We start from the raw sequence: 23058 nt of genomic DNA on the forward strand, positions 1-23058 counted from the left end.
TATACTGTTACTGTGTCACTGTGTATCGTTTTTTTTCAGGCAGAGAACGGATTATATTAAATAATAATATAATAAAAAAACTGCACTGGTGGTCACTGGTCAGTCACTAGTAAACTCTGCACTCTCTGAGTACTCCTAAGCTCCAGTAAATCAAGTGTCTCACTCTCACTCTCTCTCTTCTAATCTAAATGGAGAGGACGCCAGCCACGTCCTCTCCCTATGAATCTCAATGCACGTGTGAAAATGGCTGCAACGCGCGGCTCCTTATATAGAATCCGAGTCTCGCGATAGAATCCGAGCCTCGCGAGAATCCGACAGCGGGATGATGACGTTCGGGCGCGCTCGGGTTAGCCGAGCAAGGCGGGAAGATCCGAGTCTGCCTCGGATCCGTGTAAAAAGGCTGAAGTTCGGGGGGGTTCGGATTCCGAGGAACAGAACCCGCTCATCACTAGAATATATGCCACCTGTCACAGAGTGGGTTGAGGCAGGACAGACGGGTACATACAAGGACTAGACAAAAGCGGACTGGCAGGTACTGGTAAATAGCAGGAGTATAAACACACAGTGTGACCAGGACTGGATGAGATTAAACTGAACTGGCAGGTACTGGTGAATAACAGGAATATGAACACATAACAGAAGCAGCACTGGATAAGGTAGCGCTGACAAGGGCAATAACACAAAATCCAGGGACTGCTACTGGAAGCAGGTGAGCAATAACAGACTGTAAGTGATGCTCGGGAACAAACACACACAGGCTAATACTAGACAAGACTGGAGGGACAGAGTTTGTACTTAGAGTCCAGAGGCTGTACTTGGGAGCAGCTCACTTACAGACAGACAGCCTGAATCTTGTGAAAACACAGCAGGTAGAATTTGCAGGTGGCTGTTCAGAGGGTAAGCTCCAGGTGCTGCTATGGAAGCAGCTGAGATTACAGGCTGACAGGCTGAGGCTCCAGACACATTGCTTGGTGGTATTTTGCAGATATCTGTACAGAGAAAGCCCCAGATACTGTAGGTAATGACAGGATTACACTCAGGGACTTGGAGTAAACTAACAGACAAGGTACAGTATCCACAGGTTCAAAGACAAGAGCACGGCTGGAGCAGGGTTCATACACAAAGCAGAAACTATAACCAGCAAAAGATTCAGGGCAGGCTGGGAGACCAAGCCCCCAGATGAGGAGATTCAATGAGCCTGTTCAGCTACACACACACACAGACAAAACTCCTCATTATACTGCTGCTGAACACACAGGAAACATGCAGGAATCTGAAATGACCTGGGAATGCAGGAAAACATGGCAAGCTGATCCAATAGAAACAGATCATAGCATCAGAACATGAACAGACCGCAAGCTGCGGTCACAGCTTGTAACACTAGGGCCCCATTTATCAAAGATGCAGAACCCCTTTAGCACTCGCTTCAGGGGTTGTCATCCTTCCTGTATTCATCAGTGTTCAACTATGTTTACCACTGTGTGCCCCTGTACCGCTCTCACCAGTTATGGATGGCAAGAGCAGTATAGTCCCCATTGCCAGCAATAAGGACCCACCGCTGCCTTTATGGCTTCAGTGAAGCTTACTAGGCATTGTTGGGTCCCTGCTGGGTGAAGGAGTCATGCATATGCGTAGACTGGACATTGCGCATGACTGAGCAGCCCGTCACTGGCAGTGTTAGGCTGGCAACAAGAGAGCGGAGGACAGAGCTGAGGGAGGAGACATCGCTGGACCTCACCGGAGAGGTAAGTACAGTATAGCTGAGTACCAGCTGCACTTTCGTTTGTATCACATTGGTACCAGGGCCGGTTCTACACCTTGTGGCGCCCAGTGTGACAGTTTCCACTGGCGCCCCCCTACGTTCTTCCCCCCCCGCAGCAAAACAGTTAGTGCACGCAAAAAAAACAGGGGCATGGCTTCATTGGGGAGGGGCGTGGCCACAGTTATGCTCTCAGTAGCTGTGCCCCCAGATTTGCCCCAAGTAGTTGTGCCCCCCAGTTGATTTGCCCCCAGCAGATATGCCCCCTGTAGATTTGCCCCAGTAGTTGTGCCCCCAGTGGATTTGCCCCAGTAGTTGTGCCCCCAGTGGATTTGGCCCCAGTAGTTGTGCCCCGTTGCTTTGCCCCCAGTAGTTGTGCCCCGTTGCTTTGCCCCCAGTAGTTGTGTCCCTGTCGCTGTGCCCTCTGTTGCATTGCCCCCAGTAGTTGTGCCCCGTTTCTTTGCCCCCAGTAGTTGTGCCCCCTCTTTCTTTGCCCCCAGTAGTTATGCCCCCTCTTTTTTTTGCCCCCAGCAGTTGTGCCCCCTCTATCTTTGCCCACAGCAGTTGTGCCCCCTCTTTCTTTGCCCCCAGTAGTTGTGCCCCCTTTCTTTGCCCCCAGTAGTTGTGCCCCCTCTTTCTTTGCCCCCAGTAGTTGTGCCCCCTCTTTCTTTGCCCCCAGTACTTGTGCCCCCTGTTGCTTTGCCCCCAGTAGTTGTGCCCCCTCTTTCTTTGCCCCCAGTACTTGTGCCCCCTCTTTCTTTGCCCCAGTAGTTGTGCCCCCTGTTGCTGTGCCCCCAGTAGTTGTGCCCCCAGTAGTTGTGCCCCCAGTAACTGTGCCCCTTGTTGCTTTGCCCCTTGTTGCTGTGACATCTCTCACATAGCAGTGCCGAACAGACACTAGAGGTCATTACTGACCTCTAGTGTCTGTACCTGGAACCGGCTGGTTACCCACTGACTGTATTGGAATAACTTTGTTAGTTTTATGTAATTAGTCCAATCCAACAAAGAATTATCAATAAGAGGTTGTTTGCCCATTCTTCCCAATATAATGACCATAAAATAAAATAAAATAAGAGATTTTCTCTACCAAAATAAGATTCCTCAGCCAGAGAATATATAATACTTTCCAACGCGTTTTACTTTAATATCTGAAAACTCATATTTCGTGGTTCAGGTACACTTTAAGCACATTGTGATGATAGATTTGTTTCCAGCAATGTGACTCTGGGGAGAAACAGCAGATAGGAGAGCTTATCCTTGTGTATCAACGTCAATTTCCCTATAGAGTGTAAGCCTGCGAGCAGGGCCCTCCTACCTCTATGTCTGTCCGTCTGTTATTACCCAGTTTTGTTTATATTATTGTTGCTCCAATTGTAAAGCGCACAAAATATGCTGCGCTATATGAGAAACTGGTAAATAATTAAATATTTACTTAATACGCCTCCTGCGGCTTTTGCATGATATCACCACAGACGCTGCGCTATTGCGTCCACCTCTGAATCGGTTCCTTTCTTCCTGATATGATATAACTAGCTTCATAATTTCTATGAAACCATTCAGAGAGAGCCAGAAAAGCCGCAAAGTTACCCGCATGGGGGGTTGTGGCCATCTGTTAGCATTTCATGGAATATTACATCTGGTCCTGTGTGTGATGATGTATGATAGTCTATGGGTAAACCTATAGATTAGGTGGACTACAATGTGATATATTATGTATGTATGTCTGTTGTCCTGCTAGAGGGAACCGCTAGGTGGATCCGGGCTACCTCATATTTTATGGAAAGAGATCTTTAAATGAGCGTTGGGTGGTGGCATATAGGACGCACTCTTCAGAGAAGTAACATTTGTGATGGCGTATCAGTCTCAGAACACAAATCTTCTGAATGGTTATTGAATGCACCTGGGCACCGAGAAACAAACGTGTGCCCGGCTGGAGGTGGAATAGGCGCATTCATTGGTATACGTTGTCTGGTGTTGTTATGGTGCAGTCACGTCTAGTACATACGTCTTGTGTGTTGGGATTTTACTTTCTCCTTATACAAATCTGCCATCCCGTATTGAGCTCTGTGTATTGAGAAGGCGGCAGAGGGTCCAGGCTGTAGATCTTGACATTTCTATTTATTTCCTCTTCTGCTTTGTAATTAGCCGGACAAATGTGCTGTACATGGAGCTGAATTTCTGGAAGACACAAGTTGAGACGTTAGTTGCGTCTTGCTAAATGCAGTAACAGAGATCGGTATATTGCGCAGCTCTCGTGTGTTTAGCCACTCACCTGGATGGCTTGATGTATGACGCCCAGGTAGGCAGCAATGATCAGGGCCATAAATAGGTCAAACACTGCGGGTTTCACCCTGTAAGAGAAGGAAATGATCCGAGGAACCTACCACGCGTTTCACGTTCATCCTGCGGTGTCTGATCATACACAGATTATTTAGTTGTACAGTTTGCTGTATGTGTATTTTCATTAACAGGGGAGCTTACAGGCTCAGGTCAGATTACCAGTGTCCAGCCTTCCATCACTTTCATTACATTAGACTTTTATTCTCCTAATTTGGTTTTAAATTACTAATAGCGTAAATGAACTATGTGAGTGAGGGGCTGATGTCTGTCTTACATGATATTTCTGTGGTTTTATTTAGTAATTGCTCCAAGAGACACAATTTTCTGTATAAGGTGCGAGAGACGTTTCAGGTGCAGATTCAATTTCCTGCAAACTAAGCTGCTCATTCTGACCCTGCCGCTGACGCAGCCCATGGCGGTAAACTGTGCATGTGCAGCGACCGCATCGCAGCTGCGCGGACATACACATTGCAGCCACGTCCCTGAAGGATTCGGTCACAATGTGATTGACAGAGGCCAACTATGCAGGGGCGGAGTTATGGCGTTACAGGGGCGGTGCGAGGAAAACAGGGGAGGGTCAGAGGCATTTTTGGGGTAGCTGCGTGACGTCACATGCAGCTAATCTGATATAAAAAAAAAATGCCCGCTGACCATCTGACAGTGCTGTCCTTATGGCCCTCACAGCCTCCTACACTGTCCTTATGGCCCTCACAGCCTCCTACACTGTCCGTATGCCTCTCACAGCCTCCTACACTGTCCTTATTCCTCTCACAGCCTCCTACACTGTCCTTATTCCTCTCACAGCCTCCTACGCTGTCCTTATGGCCCTCACAGCCTCTTACACTGTCCTTATTCTTCTCACAGCCTCCTACGCTGTCCTTATGGCCCTCACAGCCTCCTACACTGTCCTTATGGCCCTCACAGCCTCCTACACTGTCCGTATGCCTCTCACAGCCTCCTACACTGTCCTTATTCCTCTCACAGCCTCCTACACTGTCCTTATTCCTCTCACAGCCTCCTACGCTGTCCTTATGGCCCTCACAGCCTCTTACACTGTCCTTATTCTTCTCACAGCCTCCTACGCTGTCCTTATGGCCACTCACAGCCTCCTACACTGTCCTTATTCTTCTCACAGCCTCCTACGCTGTCCTTATGGCCACTCACAGCCTCCTACACTGTTCTTATTCTTCCTACAGCCACCTACACTGTCCTTATTCCTCTCACAGCCTCCTACGCTGTCCTTATGGCCACTCACAGCCTCCTACGCTGTCCTTATGGCCCCTCACAGCCTCCTACGCTGTCCTTATGGCCCCTCACAGCCTCCTACGCTGTCCTTATGCCCCTCACAGCCTCCTACACAGTCCTTATGGCCCCTCACAGCCTCCTACACAGTCCTTATGGCCCCTCACAGCCTCCTACGCTGTCCTTAAGGCCCCTCACAGCCTCCTACGCTGTCCTTAAGGCCCCTCACAGCCTCCTACGCTGTCCTTAAGGCACCTCACAGCCTCCTACGCTGTCCTTATGGCCCCTCACAGCCTCCTACGCTGTCATTCCCCTCACAGCCTCCTACACTGTCCTTATTCCTCTCACAGCCTCCTACGCTGTCCTTATGGCCACTCACAGCCTCCTACGCTGTCATTCCCCTCACAGCCTCCTACACTGTCCTTATTCCTCTCACAGCCTCCTACGCTGTCCTTAAGGCCACTCACAGCCTCCTACACAGTCCTTATGGCCCCTCACAGCCTCCTACACTGTCCTTATTCCTCTCACAGCCTCCTACGCTGTCCTTATGGCCACTCACAGCCTCCTACACTGTCCTTATGGCCCCTCACAGCCTCCTACGCTGTCATTCCCCTCACAGCCTCCTACACTGTCCTTATTCCTCTCACAGCCTCCTACGCTGTCCTTATGCCCCTCACAGCCTCCTACACAGTCCTTATGGCCCCTCACAGCCTCCTACGCTGTCCTTAAGGCCCCTCACAGCCTCCTACGCTGTCCTTAAGGCCCCTCACAGCCTCCTACGCTGTCCTTATGGCCCCTCACAGCCTCCTACGCTGTCATTCCCCTCACAGCCTCCTACGCTGTCATTCCCCTCACAGCCTCCTACACTGTCCTTATTCCTCTCACAGCCTCCTACGCTGTCCTTATGGCCACTCACAGCCTCCTACGCTGTCCTTATGGCCCCTCACAGCCTCCTACGCTGTCATTCCCCTCACAGCCTCCTACACTGTCCTTATTCCTCTCACAGCCTCCTACGCTGTCCTTAAGGCCCCTCACAGCCTCCTACGCTGTCCTTATGGCCCCTCACAGCCTCCTACGCTGTCATTCCCCTCACAGCCTCCTACACTGTCCTTATTCCTCTCACAGCCTCCTACGCTGTCCTTATGCCCCTCACAGCCTCCTACGCTGTCCTAATGGCCACTCACAGCCTCCAATATTGTCCTTATGGCCACTCACAGCCTCCAATATTGTCCTTATGGCCACTCACAGCCTCCAATATTGTCCTTATGGCCACTCACAGCCTCCAATATTGTCCTTATGGCCACTCACAGCCTCCTACGTTGTCCTTATTCCCCTCACAGCCTCCTACGCTGTCCTTATGGCCACTCACAGCCTCCTACGCTGTCCTTATGGCCACTCACAGCCTCCTACGCTGTCCTTATGGCCCCTCACAGCCTCCTACGCTGTCCTTATGCCCCTCACAGCCTCCTACGCTGTCCTAATGGCCACTCACAGCCTCCAATATTGTCCTTATGGCCACTCACAGCCTACTACATTGTCCTTATGGCCACTCACAGCCTCCAATATTGTCCTTATGGCCCCTCACAGCCTACTACATTGTCCTTATGGCCACTCACAGCCTCCAATATTGTCCTTATGGCCCCTCACAGCCTACTACATTGTCCTTATGGCCACTCACAGCCTCCAATATTGTCCTTATGGCCACTCACAGCCTCCAATATTGTCCTTATGGCCACTCACAGCCTCCTACGTTGTCCTTATTCCCCTCACAGCCTCCTACACTGTCATTATGGCCCCTCACAGCCTCCTACATTGTCTTTATGGCCACTCACAGCCTCCTACACTGTCCTTATTCCCTTCACAGCCTCCATCGCTGTCCTTATGGCCCCTCACAGCCTCCTATGCTGTCCTTATGGCCACTCACAGCCTCCTACACTGTTCTTATGGCCCCTCACAGCCTCCTACACTGTTCTTATGGCCCCGCACAGCCTTCTACGCTGTCCTTATTCCCGTCACAGCCCCCTACGCTGTCCTTATGGCCATTCACAGCCTCCTATGCTGTCCTAATGGCCACTCACGGCCTCCTACGCTGTCCTTATGGCCCCTCACAGCCTCCTATGCTGTCTTTATGACCCCTCACAGCCTCCTACACTGTCATTCCCCTCACAGCCTCCTACGCTGTCCTTATGGCCACTCACAGCCTCCTACATTGTCCTTATGGCCCCGCACAGCCTTCTACGCTGTCCTTATTCCCGTCACAGCCCCCTACGCTGTCCTTATGGCCATTCACAGCCTCCTATGCTGTCCTTAAGGCCCCTCACAGCCTCCTATGCTGTCCTTAAGGCCCCTCACAGCCTCCTACGCTGTCCTTATGGCCCCTCACAGCCTCCTACGCTGTCTTTATGACCCATCACAGCCTCCTACACTGTCATTCCCCTCACAGCCTCCTACACTGTCCTTATTCCTCTCACATGCTCCTACGCTGTCCTTATGGCCACTCACAGCCTCCTACGCTGTCCTAATGGCCACTCACAGCCTCCTACGCTGTCCTTATGGCTACTCACAGCCTCCTACACTGACCTTATGGCCCCTCACAGCCTCCTACATTGTCCTTATTCCCCTCACAGCCTCCTATACAGTCCTTATGGCCACTCACAGCCTCCTACATTGTCCTTATGGCCACTCACGGCCTCCTACGCTGTCCTTATGGCCACTCACAGCCTCCTACGCTGTCCTTAAGGCCCTTCACAGCCTCCTACGCTGTCCTTAAGGCCCCTCACAGCCTCCTACACTGTCATTCCCCTCACAGCCTCCTACACTGTCCTTATTCCTCTCACAGCCTCCTACGCTGTCCTTATGGCCACTCACAGCCTCCTACGCTGTCCTTATGGCCCCTCACAGCCTGCTACGCTGTCCTTATGGCCACTCACAGCCTCCTACACTGTCATACCCCTCACACCCTTCTACACTGTCATTCCCCTCACAGCCTCCTACACTGTCCTTATTCCTCTCACAGCCTCCTACGCTGTCCTTATTCCTCTCACAGCCTCCTACGCTGTCCTTATTCCTCTCACAGCCTCCTACGCTGTCTTTATGGCCACTCACAGCCTCCTACGCTGTCCTTATGGCAACTCACAGCCTCCTACGCTGTCCTTATGGCCACCCACAGCCTCCTACACTGTCCTTATGACCCTCACAGCCTCCTACACTGTCCTTATGGCCCCTCACAGCCTCCTACGCTGTCCTTATGGCCACTCGCAGCCTCCTACGCTGTCTTTCTGACCCCTCACAGCCTCCTACAGTGTCATTCCCCTCACAGCCTTCTACACTGTCCTTATTCCTCTCACAGCCTCCTATGCTGTCCTTATGGCCACTCACAGCCTCCTACGCTATCCTTATGGCCCCTCACAGCCTCCTACGCTGTCCTTATGGCCACTCGCAGCCTCCTACGCTGTCCTTATGGCCACTCACAGCCTCCTACACTGTCCTTATTCCCGTCACAGCCTCCTACGCTGTCCTAATGGCCACTCACAGCCTCCTACGCTGTCCTTATGGCCACTCACAGCCTCCTACGCTGTCCTTATGGCCACTCACGGCCTCCTACGCTGTCCTTATGGCCACTCACAGCCTCCTACGCTGTCCTAATGGCCACTCACAGCCTCCTACGCTGTCCTTATGGCCACTCACAGCCTCCTACACTGTCCTTATGGCCCCTCACAGCCTCCTACGCTGTCCTTATGGCCCCTCACAGCCTCCTACGCTGTCCTTATGGCCCCTCACAGCCTCCTACGCTGTCCTTATGGCCCCTCACAGTCTTCTACATTGTCCTTATGGCCACTCACAGCCTCCTACACTGTTTTTATTCACCTCACAGCCTCCTATACTGTCCTTATTCCCCTCTCAGCCTCCTACGCTGTCCTTATTCCCCTCACAGCCTCCTACGCTGTCGTTATGGCCACTCACAGCCTCCTACGCTGTCGTTATGGCCACTCACAGCCTCCTACGCTGTCGTTATGGCCACTCACAGCCTCCTACACTGTCCTTATTCCCCTCACAGCCTCCTACGCTGTCCTTATGACCCCTCACAGCCTCCTACACTGTCATTCCCCTCACAGCCTCCTACGCTGTCCTTATTCCTCTCACAGCCTCCTACGCTGTCCTTATTCCTCTCACAGCCTCCTACGCTGTCCTTATTCCTCTCACAGCCTCCTACGCTGTCCTTATTCCTCTCACAGCCTCCTACGCTGTTTTTATGGCCACTCACAGCCTCCTACGCTGTCTTTATGGCCACTCACAGCCTCCTACGCTGTCCTTATGGCCACTCACAGCCTCCTACGCTGTCCTTAAGGCCCCTCACAGCCTCCTACGCTGTCCTTATGGCCCCTCACAGCCTCCTACGCTGTCTTTATGACCCATCACAGCCTCCTACACTGTCATTCCCCCCTCAGCCTCCTACACTGTCCTTATTCCTCTTACAGCCTCCTACGCTGTCCTTATGGCCACCCACAGCCTCCTACACTGTCCTTATGCCCCTCACAGCCTCCTACACTGTCCTTATGGCCCCTCACAGCCTCCTACACTGACCTTATGGCCACTCACAGCCTCCTACGCTGTTCTTATTCCCCTCACAGCCTCCTACGCTGTCCTTATGACCCCTCACAGCCTCCTACACTGTCATTCCCCTCACAGCCTCCTACGCTGTCCTTATTCCTCTCACAGCCTCCTACGCTGTCCTTATTCCTCTCACAGCCTCCTACACTGTCCTTATGGCCACTCACAGCCTCCTACGCTGTCCTTATGCCCCTCACAGCCTCCTACGCTGTCCTTATTCCCGTCACAGCCTCCTACGCTGTCCTTATTCCCGTCACAGCCTCCTACGCTGTCCTAATGGCCACTCACAGCCTCCTACGCTGTCCTTATGGCCACTCACAGCCTCCTACGCTGTCCTTATGGCCACTCACGGCCTCCTACGCTGTCCTTATGGCCACTCACAGCCTCCTACGCTGTCCTAATGGCCACTCACAGCCTCCTACGCTGTCCTTATGGCCACTCACGGCCTCCTACGCTGTCCTTAAGGCCCCTCATAGCCTCCTACGCTGTCCTTATGGCCCCTCACAGCCTCCTACGCTGTCTTTATGACCCATCACAGCCTCCTACACTGTCATTCCCCCCTCAGCCTCCTACACTGTCCTTATTCCTCTCACAGCCTCCTACGCTGTCCTTATGGCCACTCACAGCCTCCTACGCTGTCCTAATGGCCACTCACAGCCTCCTACGCTGTCCTTATGGCTACTCACAGCCTCCTACACTGACCTTATGGCCACTCACAGCCTCCTACATTGTACTTATTCCCCTCACAGCCTCCTACACTGTCCTTATGCCCCTCACAGCCTCCTACACAGTCCTTATGGCCACTCACAGCCTCCTACATTGTCCTTATGGCCACTCACAGCCTCCTACACTGACCTTATGGCCACTCACAGCCTCCTACACTGTCTTTATTCCCCTCACAGCCTCCTACACTGTCCTTATGGCCACTCACAGCCTCCTACATTGTCCTTATGGCCCCTCACAGCCTCCTACGCTGTCCTTATTCCCGTCACAGCCTCCTACGCTGTCCTTATGGCCACTCACAGCCTCCTACGCTGTCCTAATGGCCACTCACAGCCTCCTACGCTGTCCTTATGGCCACTCACGGCCTCCTACGCTGTCCTTATGGCCACTCACAGCCTCCTACGCTGTCCTTAAGGCCCCTCACAGCCTCCTACGCTGTCCTTAAGGCCCCTCACAGCCTCCTACGCTGTCCTTATGGCCCCTCACAGCCTCCTACGCTGTCTTTATAACCCCTCACAGCCTCCTACACTGTCATTCCCCTCACAGCCTCCTACACTGTCCTTATTCCTCTCACAGCCTCCTACGCTGTCCTTATGGCCACTCACAGCCTCCTACGCTGTCCTTATGGCCACTCACAGCCTGCTACGCTGTCCTTATGGCCACTCACAGACTCCTACATTGTCCTTATGGCCACTCACAGCCTCCTACACTGTCCTTATGGCCACTCACGGCCTCCTACGCTGTCCTTATGGCCCAACACAGCCTCCTACGCTGTCCTTATGGCCCCTCACAGCCTCCTACGCAGTCCTTAAGGCCCCTCACAGCCTCCTACGCTGTCCTTATTCCCGTCACAGCCCCCTACGCTGTCCTTAAGGCCACTCACAGCCTCCTACGCTGTCCTAATGGCCACTCACAGCCTCCTACGCTGTCCTTATGGCCACTCACGGCCTCCTACGCTGTCCTTATGGCTCCTCACAGCCTCCTATGCTGTCCTTATGGCCCCCACAGCCTCCTACGCTGTCCTTAAGGCCCCTCACAGCCTCCTACGCTGTCCTTATGGCCCCTCACAGCCTCCTACGCTGTCTTTATGACCCCTCACAGCCTCCTACACTGTCATTCCCCTCACAGCCTCCTACACTGTCCTTATTCCTCTTACAGCCTCCTACGCTGTCCTTATGGCCCCTCACAGCCTCCTACGCTGTCCTTATGGCCACTCACAGCCTCCTACGCTGTCATTATGGCCACTTACAGCCTCCTACACTGTCCTTATGGCCCCTCACAGCCTCCTACGCTGTCCTTATGGCCCCTCACAGCCTCCTACGCTGTCCTTATGGCCACTCACAGCCTCCTACACTGTCCTTATGGCCACTCACAGCCTCCTACACTGTTTTTATTCGCCTCACAGCCTCCTACGCTGTCCTTATGGCCCCTCACAGCCTCCTACACTGACCTTATGGCCACTCACAGCCTCCTACACTGTCCTTATGCCCCTCACAGCCTCCTACACAGTCCTTATGGCCCCTCACAGCCTCCTACATTGTCCTTATGGCCACTCACAGCCTCCTACACTGACCTTATGGCCACTCACAGCCTCCTACACTGTCTTTTTTCCCCTCACAGCCTCCTACGCTGTCCTTATGGCCACTCACAGCCTCCTACATTGTCCTTATGGCCCCTCACAGCCTCCTACGCTGTCCTTATTCCCGTCACAGCCCCCTACGCTGTCCTTATGACCCCTCACAGCCTCCTACGCTGTCCTTATTCCTCTCACAGCCTCCTATGCTGTCTTTATGGCCACTCACAGCCTCCTACGCTGTCCTTATGGCCCCTCACAGCCTCCTACCCTGTCCTTATGGCCCCTCACAGCCTCCTACGCTGTCCTTATGGCCACTCACAGCCTCCTACGCTGTCCTTATGGCCACTCACAGCCTCCTACGCTGTCCTTATGGCCACTCACAGCCTCCTACGCTGTCCTTATGGCCACTCACAGCCTCCTACGCAGTCCTTATTCCCTCACAGCCTCCTACGCTGTCCTTATGGCCCCTCACAGCCTCCTACGCTGTCCTTATTCCCCTCACAGCCCCCTACGCTGTCCTTATGGCCACTCACAGCCTCCTACGCTGTCCTTATGGCCACTCACAGCCTCCTACGCTGTCCTTATGGCCACTCACAGCCTCCTACGCTGTCCTTATGACCCCTCACAGCCTCCTACACTGTCATTCCCCTCACAGCCTCCTACGCTGTCCTTATTCCTCTCACAGCCTCCTACGCTGTCCTTATTCCTCTCACAGCCTCCTACGCTGTCCTTATTCCCCTCACAGCCCCCTACGCTGTCCTTATGGCCACTCACAGCCTCCTACGCTGTCCTTATGGCCACTCACAGCCTCCTACGCTGTCCTTATGGCCACTCACAGCCTCCTACGCTGTCCTTATGGCAACTCACAGCCTCCTACGCTGTCCTTATGGCCACTCACAGCCTCCTACGCTGTCTTTATGGCAACTCACAGCCTAATACGCTGTCCTTATGGCATCTCACAGCCTCCTACGCTGTCCTTATGGCCACCCACAGCCTCCTACATTGTCCTTATGCCCCTCACAGCCTCCTACACTGTCCTTATGGCCCCTCACAGCCTCCTACACTGACCTTATGGCCCCTCACAGCCTCCTACGCTGTCCTTATGGCCCCTCACAGCCTCCTACGCTGTCTTTCTGACCCCTCACAGCCTCTTACAGTGTAATTCCCCTCACAGCCTCCTACACTGTCCTTATTCCTCTCACAGCCTCCTATGCTGTCCTTATGGCCCCTCACAGCCTCCTACGCTGTCCTTATGGCCACTCACAGCCTCCTACACTGTCCTTATGGCCACTCACAGCCTCCTACACTGTCCTTATGGCCACTCACAGCCTCCTACGCTGTCCTTATGGCCCCTCACAGCCTCCTACGCTGTCCTTATGGCCCCTCACAGCCTCCTACGCTGTCCTTATGGCCCCTCACAGCCTCCTACGCTGTCCTTATGGCCCCTCACAGCCTCCTACGCTGTCCTTATGGCCCCTCACAGCCTCCTACGCTGTCTTTCTGACCCCTCACAGCCTCTTACAGTGTCATTCCCCTCACAGCCTCCTACACTGTCCTTATTCCTCTCACAGCCTCCTATGCTGTCCTTATGGCCCCTCACAGCCTCCTACGCTGTCCTTATGGCCACTCACAGCCTCCTACACTGTCCTTATGGCCACTCACAGCCTCCTACACTGTCCTTATGGCCACTCACAGCCTCCTACGCTGTCCTTATGGCCCCTCACAGCCTCCTACGCTGTCCTTATGGCCCCTCACAGCCTCCTACGCTGTCCTTATGGCCCCTCACAGCCTCCTACGCTGTCCTTATGGCCCCTCACAGCCTCCTACGCTGTCCTTATGGCCCCTCACAGTCTTCTACATTGTCCTTATGGCCACTCACAGCCTCCTACACTGTTTTTATTCGCCTCACAGCCTCCTATACTGTCCTTATTCGCCTCTCAGCCTCCTACGCTGTCGTTATGGCCCCTCACAGCCTCCTACACTGTCATTCCCCTCACAGCCTCCTACGCTGTCCTTATTCCTTTCACAGCCTCCTACGCTGTCCTTATTCCTCTCACAGCCTCCTACGCTGTTTTTATGGCCACTCACAGCCTCCTACGCTGTCTTTATGGCCACTCACAGCCTCCTACGCTGTCCTTATGGCCACTCACAGCCTCCTACGCTGTCCTTATGGCCACCCACAGCCTCCTACACTGTCCTTATGCCCCTCACAGCCTCCTACACTGTCCTTATGGCCCCTCACAGCCTCCTACACTGACCTTATGGCCACGCACAGCCTCCTACACTGTCCTTATTCCCCTCACAGCCTCCTACGCTGTCCTTATGACCCCTCACAGCCTCCTACACTGTCATTCCCCTCACAGCCTCCTACGCTGTCCTTATTCCTCTCACAGCCTCCTACACTGTCCTTATGGCCACTCACAGCCTCCTACGCTGTCCTTATGACCCCTCACAGCCTCCTACACTGTCATTCCCCTCACAGCCTCCTACGCTGTCCTTATTCCTCTCACAGCCTCCTACGCTGTCCTTATTCCTCTCACAGCCTCCTACGCTGTCTTTATGGCCACTCACAGCCTCTTACGCTGTCCTTATGGCCACTCCCAGCCTCCTACGCTGTCCTTATGGCCCCTCACAGCCTCCTACGCTGTCCTTATGGCCCCTCACAGCCTCCTACGCTGTCCTTATGGCCCCTCACAGCCTCCTACGCTGTCTTTCTGACCCCTCACAGCCTGCTACAGTGTCATTCCCCTCACAGCCTCCTACACTGTCCTTATTCCTCTCACAGCCTCCTATGCTGTCCTTATGGCCACTCACAGCCTCCTACGCTGTCCTTATGGCCCCTCACAGCCTCCTACGCTGTCCTTATGGCCACTCACAGCCTCCTACGCTGTCCTTATGGCCACTCACAGCCTCCTACACTGTCCTTATGGCCCCTCACAGCCTCCTACGCTGTCCTTATGGCCACTCACAGCCTCCTACGCTGTTCTTATGGCCCCCCACAGCCTCCTACGCTGTCCTTATGGCCCCTCACAGCCTCCTACGCTGTCCTTATGGCCCCTCACAGCCTCCTACACTGTCCTTATGGCCCCTCACAGTCTTCTACATTGTCCTTATGGCCACTCACAGCCTCCTACACTGTTTTTATTCGCCTCACAGCCTCCTATACTGTCCTTATTCGCCTCTCAGCCTCCTACGCTGTCCTTATGGCCCCTCACAGCCTCCTACGCTGTCGTTATGGCCACTCACAGCCTCCTACGCTGTCCTTATTCCTCTCACAGCCTCCTACACTGTCTTTATGGCCACTCACAGCCTCCTACACTGTCTTTATGGCCACTCACAGCCTCCTACGCTGTCCTTATGGCCACTCACAGCCTCCTACGCTGTCCTTATGGCCACTCACAGCCTCCTACACTGTCCTTATGCCCCTCACAGCCTCCTACACTGTCCTTATGGCCACTCACAGCCTCCTACACTGTCCTTATTCCCCTCACAGCCTCCTACGCTGTCCTTATGGCCATTCACAGCCTCCTACACTGTCCTTATGGCCACTCACAGCCTCCTATACTGTCCTTATGCCCCTCACAGCCTCCTACACTGTCCTTATTCCCCTCACAGCCTCCTACGCTGTCCTTATTCCCCTCACAGCCTCCTACGCTGTCCTTATGGCCATTCACAGCCTCCTACACTGTCCTTATGGCCACTCACAGCCTCCTATACTGTCCTTATGCCCCTCACAGCCTCCTACGCTGTCCTTAAGACCCCTCACAGCCTCCTACGCTGTCCTTATTCCTCTCACAGCCTCCTACGCTGTCCTTATTCTTCTCACAGCCTCCTACGCTGTCTTTATGGCCACTCACAGCCTCCTACGCTGTCCTTATGGCAACTCACAGCCTCCTACGCTGTCCTTAAAGCCACCCACAGCCTCCTACACTGTCCTTATGCCCCTCACAGCCTCCTACACTGTCCTTATGGCCCCTCACAGCCTTCTACACTGACCTTATGGCCACTCACGGCCTCCTACACTGTCCTTATTCCCCTCACAGCCTCCTACGCTGTCCTTATGGCCACTCACAGCCTCCTACACTGTCCTCATGGCCACTCACAGCCTCCTACGCTGTCCGTATGCCCCTCACAGCCTCCTACGCTGTCCTTATGACCCCTCACAGCCTCCTACACTGTCCTTCCCCTCACAGCCTCCTACGCTGTCCTTATTCCTCTCACAGCCTCCTATGCTGTCTTTATGGCCACTCACAGCCTCCTACGCTGTCCTTATGGCCCCTCACAGCCTCCTACCCTGTCCTTATGGCCCCTCACAGCCTCCTACATTGTCCTTATTCCCCTCACAGCCTCCTACACTGTCCTTATGCCCCTCACAGCCTCCTACACTGTCCTTATGCCCCTCACAGCCTCCTACACAGTCCTTATGGCCTCTCACAGCCTCCTACATTGTCCTTATGGCCACTCACAGCCTCCTACACTGACCTTATGGCCACTCACAGCCTCCTACACTGTCTTTATTCCCCTCACAGCCTCCTACACTGTCCTTATGGCCACTCACAGCCTCCTACGCTGTCCTTATTCCCGTCACAGCCTCCTACGCTGTCCTTATGGCCACTCACAGCCTCCTACGCTGTCCTAATGGCCACTCACAGCCTCCTACGCTGTCCTTATGGCCACTCACGGCCTCCTACGCTGTCCTTATGGCCACTCACAGCCTCCTACGCTGTCCTTAAGGCCCCTCACAGCCTCCTACGCTGTCCTTATGGCCCCTCACAGCCTCCTACGCTGTCTTTATAACCCCTCACAGCCTCCTACACTGTCATTCCCCTCACAGCCTCCTACACTGTCCTTATTCCTCTCACAGCCTCCTACGCTGTCCTTATGGCCACTCACAGCCTCCTACGCTGTCCTTATGGCCACTCACAGCCTGCTACGCTGTCCTTATGGCCACTCACAGACTCCTACATTGTCCTTATGGCCACTCACAGCCTCCTACACTGTCCTTATGGCCACTCACGGCCTCCTACGCTGTCCTTATGGCCACTCACGGCCTCCTACGCTGTCCTTATGGCCCAACACAGCCTCCTACGCTGTCCTTATGGCCCCTCACAGCCTCCTACGCTGTCCTTAAGGCCCCTCACAGCCTCCTACGCTGTCCTTATTCCCGTCACAGCCCCCTACGCTGTCCTTATGACCCCTCACAGCCTCCTACACTGTCCTTCCCCTCACAGCCTCCTACGCTGTCCTTATTCCTCTCACAGCCTCCTACGCTGTCCTTATGGCCACTCACAGCCTCCTACGCTGTCCTTATGACCCCTCACAGCCTCCTACACTGTCATTCCCCTCACAGCCTCCTACGCTGTCCTTATTCCTCTCACAGCCTCCTACGCTGTCCTTATTCCTCTCACAGCCTCCTACGCTGTCCTTATTCCCCTCACAGCCCCCTACGCTGTCCTTATGGCCACTCACAGCCTCCTACGCTGTCCTTATGGCCACTCACAGCCTCCTACGCTGTCCTTATGGCCACTCACAGCCTCCTACGCTGTCCTTATGGCAACTCACAGCCTCCTACGCTGTCCTTATGGCCACTCACAGCCTCCTACGCTGTCTTTATGGCAACTCACAGCCTAATACGCTGTCCTTATGGCAACTCACAGCCTCCTACGCTGTCCTTATGGCCACCCACAGCCTCCTACATTGTCCGTATGCCCCTCACAGCCTCCTACACTGTCCTTATGGCCCCTCACAGCCTCCTACACTGACCTTATGGCCCCTCACAGCCTCCTACGCTGTCCTTATGGCCCCTCACAGCCTCCTACGCTGTCTTTCTGACCCCTCACAGCCTCTTACAGTGTCATTCCCCTCACAGCCTCCTACACTGTCCTTATTCCTCTCACAGCCTCCTATGCTGTCCTTATGGCCCCTCACAGCCTCCTACGCTGTCCTTATGGCCACTCACAGCCTCCTACACTGTCCTTATGGCCACTCACAGCCTCCTACACTGTCCTTATGGCCACTCACAGCCTCCTACGCTGTCCTTATGGCCCCTCACAGCCTCCTACGCTGTCCTTATGGCCCCTCACAGCCTCCTACGCTGTCCTTATGGCCCCTCACAGCCTCCTACGCTGTCCTTATGGCCCCTCACAGTCTTCTACATTGTCCTTATGGCCACTCACAGCCTCCTACACTGTTTTTATTCGCCTCACAGCCTCCTATACTGTCCTTATTCGCCTCTCAGCCTCCTACGCTGTCGTTATGGCCCCTCACAGCCTCCTACACTGTCATTCCCCTCACAGCCTCCTACGCTGTCCTTATTCCTTTCACAGCCTCCTACGCTGTCCTTATTCCTCTCACAGCCTCCTACGCTGTTTTTATGGCCACTCACAGCCTCCTACGCTGTCTTTATGGCCACTCACAGCCTCCTACGCTGTCCTTATGGCCACTCACAGCCTCCTACGCTGTCCTTATGGCCACCCACAGCCTCCTACACTGTCCTTATGCCCCTCACAGCCTCCTACACTGTCCTTATGGCCCCTCACAGCCTCCTACACTGACCTTATGGCCACTCACAGCCTCCTACACTGTCCTTATTCCCCTCACAGCCTCCTACGCTGTCCTTATTCCCGTCACAGCCCCCTACGCTGTCCTTATTCCCCTCACAGCCTCCTACGCTGTCCATATTCCTCTCACAGCCTCCTATGCTGTCTTTATGGCCCCTCACAGCCTCCTACCCTGTCCTTATGGCCACTCACAGCCTCCTACGCTGTCCTTATGGCCCCTCACAGCCTCCTACGCTGTCCTTATGGCCACTCACAGCCTCCTACGCTGTCCTTATGGCCCCTCACAGCCTCCTACGCTGTCCTTATGGCCACTCACAGCCTCCTACGCTGTCCTTATGGCCACTCACAGCGTCCTACGCTGTCCTTATGGCCACTCACAGCGTCCTACGCTGTCCTTATGGCCATTCACAGCCTCCTACGCTGTCCTTATGGCCCCTCACAGCCTCCTACGCTGTCCTTATTCCCTCACAGCCTCTTACGCTGTCCTTATGGCCACTCACAGCCTCCTACGCTGTCCTTATGGCCACTCACAGCGTCCTACGCTGTCCTTATGGCCACTCACAGCCTCCTACGCTGTCCTTATGGCCCCTCACAGCCTCCTACGCTGTCTTTATGGCCACTCACAGCCTCCTACGCTGTCCTTATGGCAACTCACAGCCTCCTACGCTGTCCTTATGGCCACCCACAGCCTCCTACACTGTCCTTATGCCCCTCACAGCCTCCTACGCTGTCCTTATGGCCACTCACAGCCTCCTACACTGTCCTTATGGCCGCTCACAGCCTCCTACGCGGTCCTTATTCCCCTCACAGCCTCCTACACTGTCCTTATGGCCACTCACAGCCTCCTACACTGTCCTTATGGCCCCTCACAGCCTCCTACGCTGTCCTTATGGCCACTCACAGCCTCCTACGCTGTCCTTATGGCCACTCACAGCCTCCTACGCTGTCCTTATGGCCACTCACAGCCTCCTACACTGTCCTTCCCCTCACAGCCTCCTATGCTGTCCTTATGGCCACTCACAGCCTCCTACACTGTCCTCATGGCCACTCACAGCCTCCTACGCTGTCCTTATGCCCCTCCCAGCCTCCTACGCTGTCCTTATTCCTCTCACAGCCTCCTATGCTGTCTTTATGGCCACTCACAGCCTCCTACGCTGTCCTTATGGCCCCTCACAGCCTCCTACCCTGTCCTTATGGCCACTCACAGCCTCCTACGCTGTCCTTATGGCCACTCACAGCCTCCTACGCTGTCCTTATGGCCCCTCACAGCCTCCTACGCTGTCCTTATGGCCACTCACAGCCTCCTACGCTGTCCTTATGGCCCCTCACAGCCTCCTACGCTGTCCTTATGGCCCCTCACAGCCTCCTACGCTGTCCTTATGGCCCCTCACAGCCTCCTACGCTGTCCTTATGGCCCCTCACAGCCCCCTACGCTGTCCTTATGGCCCCTCACAGCCACCTACACTGTCCTAATGGCCACTCACAGCGTCCTACGCTGTCCTTATGACCCCTCACAGCCTCCTACACTGTCATTCCCCTCACAGCCTTCTACACTGTCATTCCCCTCAAAAACTCCTACGCTGTCCTTCTTCCTCTCACAGCCTCCTACGCTGTCCTTCTTCCTCTCACAGCCTCCTACGCTGTCTTTATGGCAACTCACAGCCTCCTACGCTGTCCTTATAGCCACCCACAGCCTCCTACACTGTCCTTATGCCCCTCACAGCCTCCTACACTGTCCTTATTTCCCCTCACAGCCTCCTACACTGTCCTTATTTCCCCTCACAGCCTCCTACACTGTCCTTATTTCCCCTCACAGCCTCCTACACTGTCCTTATTTCCCCTCACAGCCTCCTACACTGTCCTTATTTCCCCTCACAGCCTCCTACACTGTCCTTATTCCCCTCACAGCCTCCTACACTGTCCTTATTCCCCTCACAGCCTCCTACGCTGTCCTTATTTCCCCTCACAGCCTCCTACACTGTCCTTATTTCCCCTCACAGCCTCCTACACTGTCCTTATGGCCGCTCACAGCCTCCTACGCTGTCCTTATTCCCCTCACAGCCTCCTACGCTGTCCTTATGGCCACTCACAGCCTCCTACACTGTCCTTATGGCCACTCACAGCCTCCTACGCTGTCCTTATGGCCCCTCACAGCCTCCTACGCTGTCCTTATTCCCCTCACAGCCTCCTACGCTGTCCTTATGGCCACTCACAGCCTCCTACGCTGTCCTTATGGCCACTCACAGCCTCCTACGCTGTCCTTATGGCCCCTCACAGCCTCCTACACTGTCCTTATGGCCCCTCACAGCCTCCTACGCTGTCCTTATTCCCCTCACAGCCCCTACGCTGTCCTTATGGCCACTCACAGCCTCCTACGTTGTCCTTATGACCCCTCACAGCCTCCTACACTGTCATTCCCCTCACAGCCTCCTACACTGTCCTTATTCCTCTCACAGCCTCCTACGCTGTCCGTATTCCTCTCACAGCCTCCTACGCTGTCCGTATTCCACTCACAGCCTCCTACACTGTCCTTATGGCCCCACACAGCCTCCTACATTGTACTTATTCCACTCACAGCCTCCTACGCTGTCCTTATTCCCCTCACAGCCTCCTACACTGTCCTTACGGCCACTCACAGCCTCCTACACTGTCCTTATTCCCCTCACAGCCTCCTACACTGTCCTTATGGCCCCTCACAGCCTCCTACGCTATCCTTATTCCTCTCACAGCCTCCTATGCTGTCCTTATTCCTCTGACAGCCTCCTACGCTGTCTTTATGGCCACTCACAGTCTCCTACACTGTCCTTATTCACCTCACAGCCTCCTACGCTGTCCTTATGGCCACTCACAGCCTCCTACACTGTCCTTATTCCCCTCTCAGCCTCCTACGCTGTCCTTATGCCCCTCACAGCCTCCTACACAGTCCTTATGCCCCTCACAGCCTCCTACACTGTCCTTATTCCCCTCTCAGCCTCTTACACTGTCCTTATTCCCCTCTCAGCCTCCTACACTGTCCTTATGCCCCTCACAGCCTCCTACACTGTCCTTATTTCCCCTCACAGCCTCCTACACTGTCCTTATTCCCCTCACAGCCTCCTACACTGTCCTTATTCCCCTCACAGCCTCCTACGCTGTCCTTATTTCCCCTCACAGCCTCCTACACTGTCCTTATTTCCCCTCACAGCCTCCTACACTGTCCTTATGGCCGCTCACAGCCTCCTACGCTGTCCTTATTCCCCTCACAGCCTCCTACGCTGTCCTTATGGCCACTCACAGCCTCCTACACTGTCCTTATGGCCACTCACAGCCTCCTACGCTGTCCTTATGGCCCCTCACAGCCTCCTACGCTGTCCTTATTCCCCTCACAGCCTCCTACGCTGTCCTTATGGCCACTCACAGCCTCCTACACTGTCCTTATGGCCACTCACAGCCTCCTACGCTGTCCTTATGGCCCCTCACAGCCTCCTACACTGTCCTTATGGCCCCTCACAGCCTCCTACGCTGTCCTTATTCCCCTCACAGCCCCTACGCTGTCCTTATGGCCACTCACAGCCTCCTACGTTGTCCTTATGACCCCTCACAGCCTCCTACACTGTCATTCCCCTCACAGCCTCCTACACTGTCCTTATTCCTCTCACAGCCTCCTACGCTGTCCGTATTCCTCTCACAGCCTCCTACGCTGTCCGTATTCCACTCACAGCCTCCTACACTGTCCTTATGGCCCCACACAGCCTCCTACATTGTACTTATTCCACTCACAGCCTCCTACGCTGTCCTTATTCCCCTCACAGCCTCCTACACTGTCCTTACGGCCACTCACAGCCTCCTACACTGTCCTTATTCCCCTCACAGCCTCCTACACTGTCCTTATGGCCCCTCACAGCCTCCTACGCTATCCTTATTCCTCTCACAGCCTCCTATGCTGTCCTTATTCCTCTGACAGCCTCCTACGCTGTCTTTATGGCCACTCACAGTCTCCTACACTGTCCTTATTCACCTCACAGCCTCCTACGCTGTCCTTATGGCCACTCACAGCCTCCTACACTGTCCTTATTCCCCTCTCAGCCTCCTACGCTGTCCTTATGCCCCTCACAGCCTCCTACACAGTCCTTATGCCCCTCACAGCCTCCTACACTGTCCTTATTCCCCTCTCAGCCTCTTACACTGTCCTTATTCCCCTCTCAGCCTCCTACACTGTCCTTATGCCCCTCACAGCCTCCTACACTGTCCTTATTCCCCTCTCAGCC

General features: G+C 54.4%; 1 protein-coding gene across 1 annotated transcript in view; it reads right to left on the reverse strand.

The window, feature by feature from the left end:
- Nucleotides 1–3877: 3877 nt before the first annotated feature.
- The window catches only part of LOC135036475 (BOS complex subunit NCLN-like), an 81603-nt gene continuing 62422 nt past the window's right edge, over nt 3878–23058 (reverse strand). The window contains exons 14-15 of the mRNA XM_063954498.1: nt 4032–4110; nt 3878–3937 (exon numbers count right to left, since the gene is read on the reverse strand). Of these exons, the coding sequence (XP_063810568.1) occupies nt 3878–3937; nt 4032–4110 (139 nt within the window). The remainder of the gene's footprint in view (nt 3938–4031; nt 4111–23058) is intronic.

This window comes from Pseudophryne corroboree, chromosome 1, assembly GCF_028390025.1.
Source record: "Pseudophryne corroboree isolate aPseCor3 chromosome 1, aPseCor3.hap2, whole genome shotgun sequence".
Taxonomy (NCBI): domain Eukaryota; kingdom Metazoa; phylum Chordata; class Amphibia; order Anura; family Myobatrachidae; genus Pseudophryne; species Pseudophryne corroboree.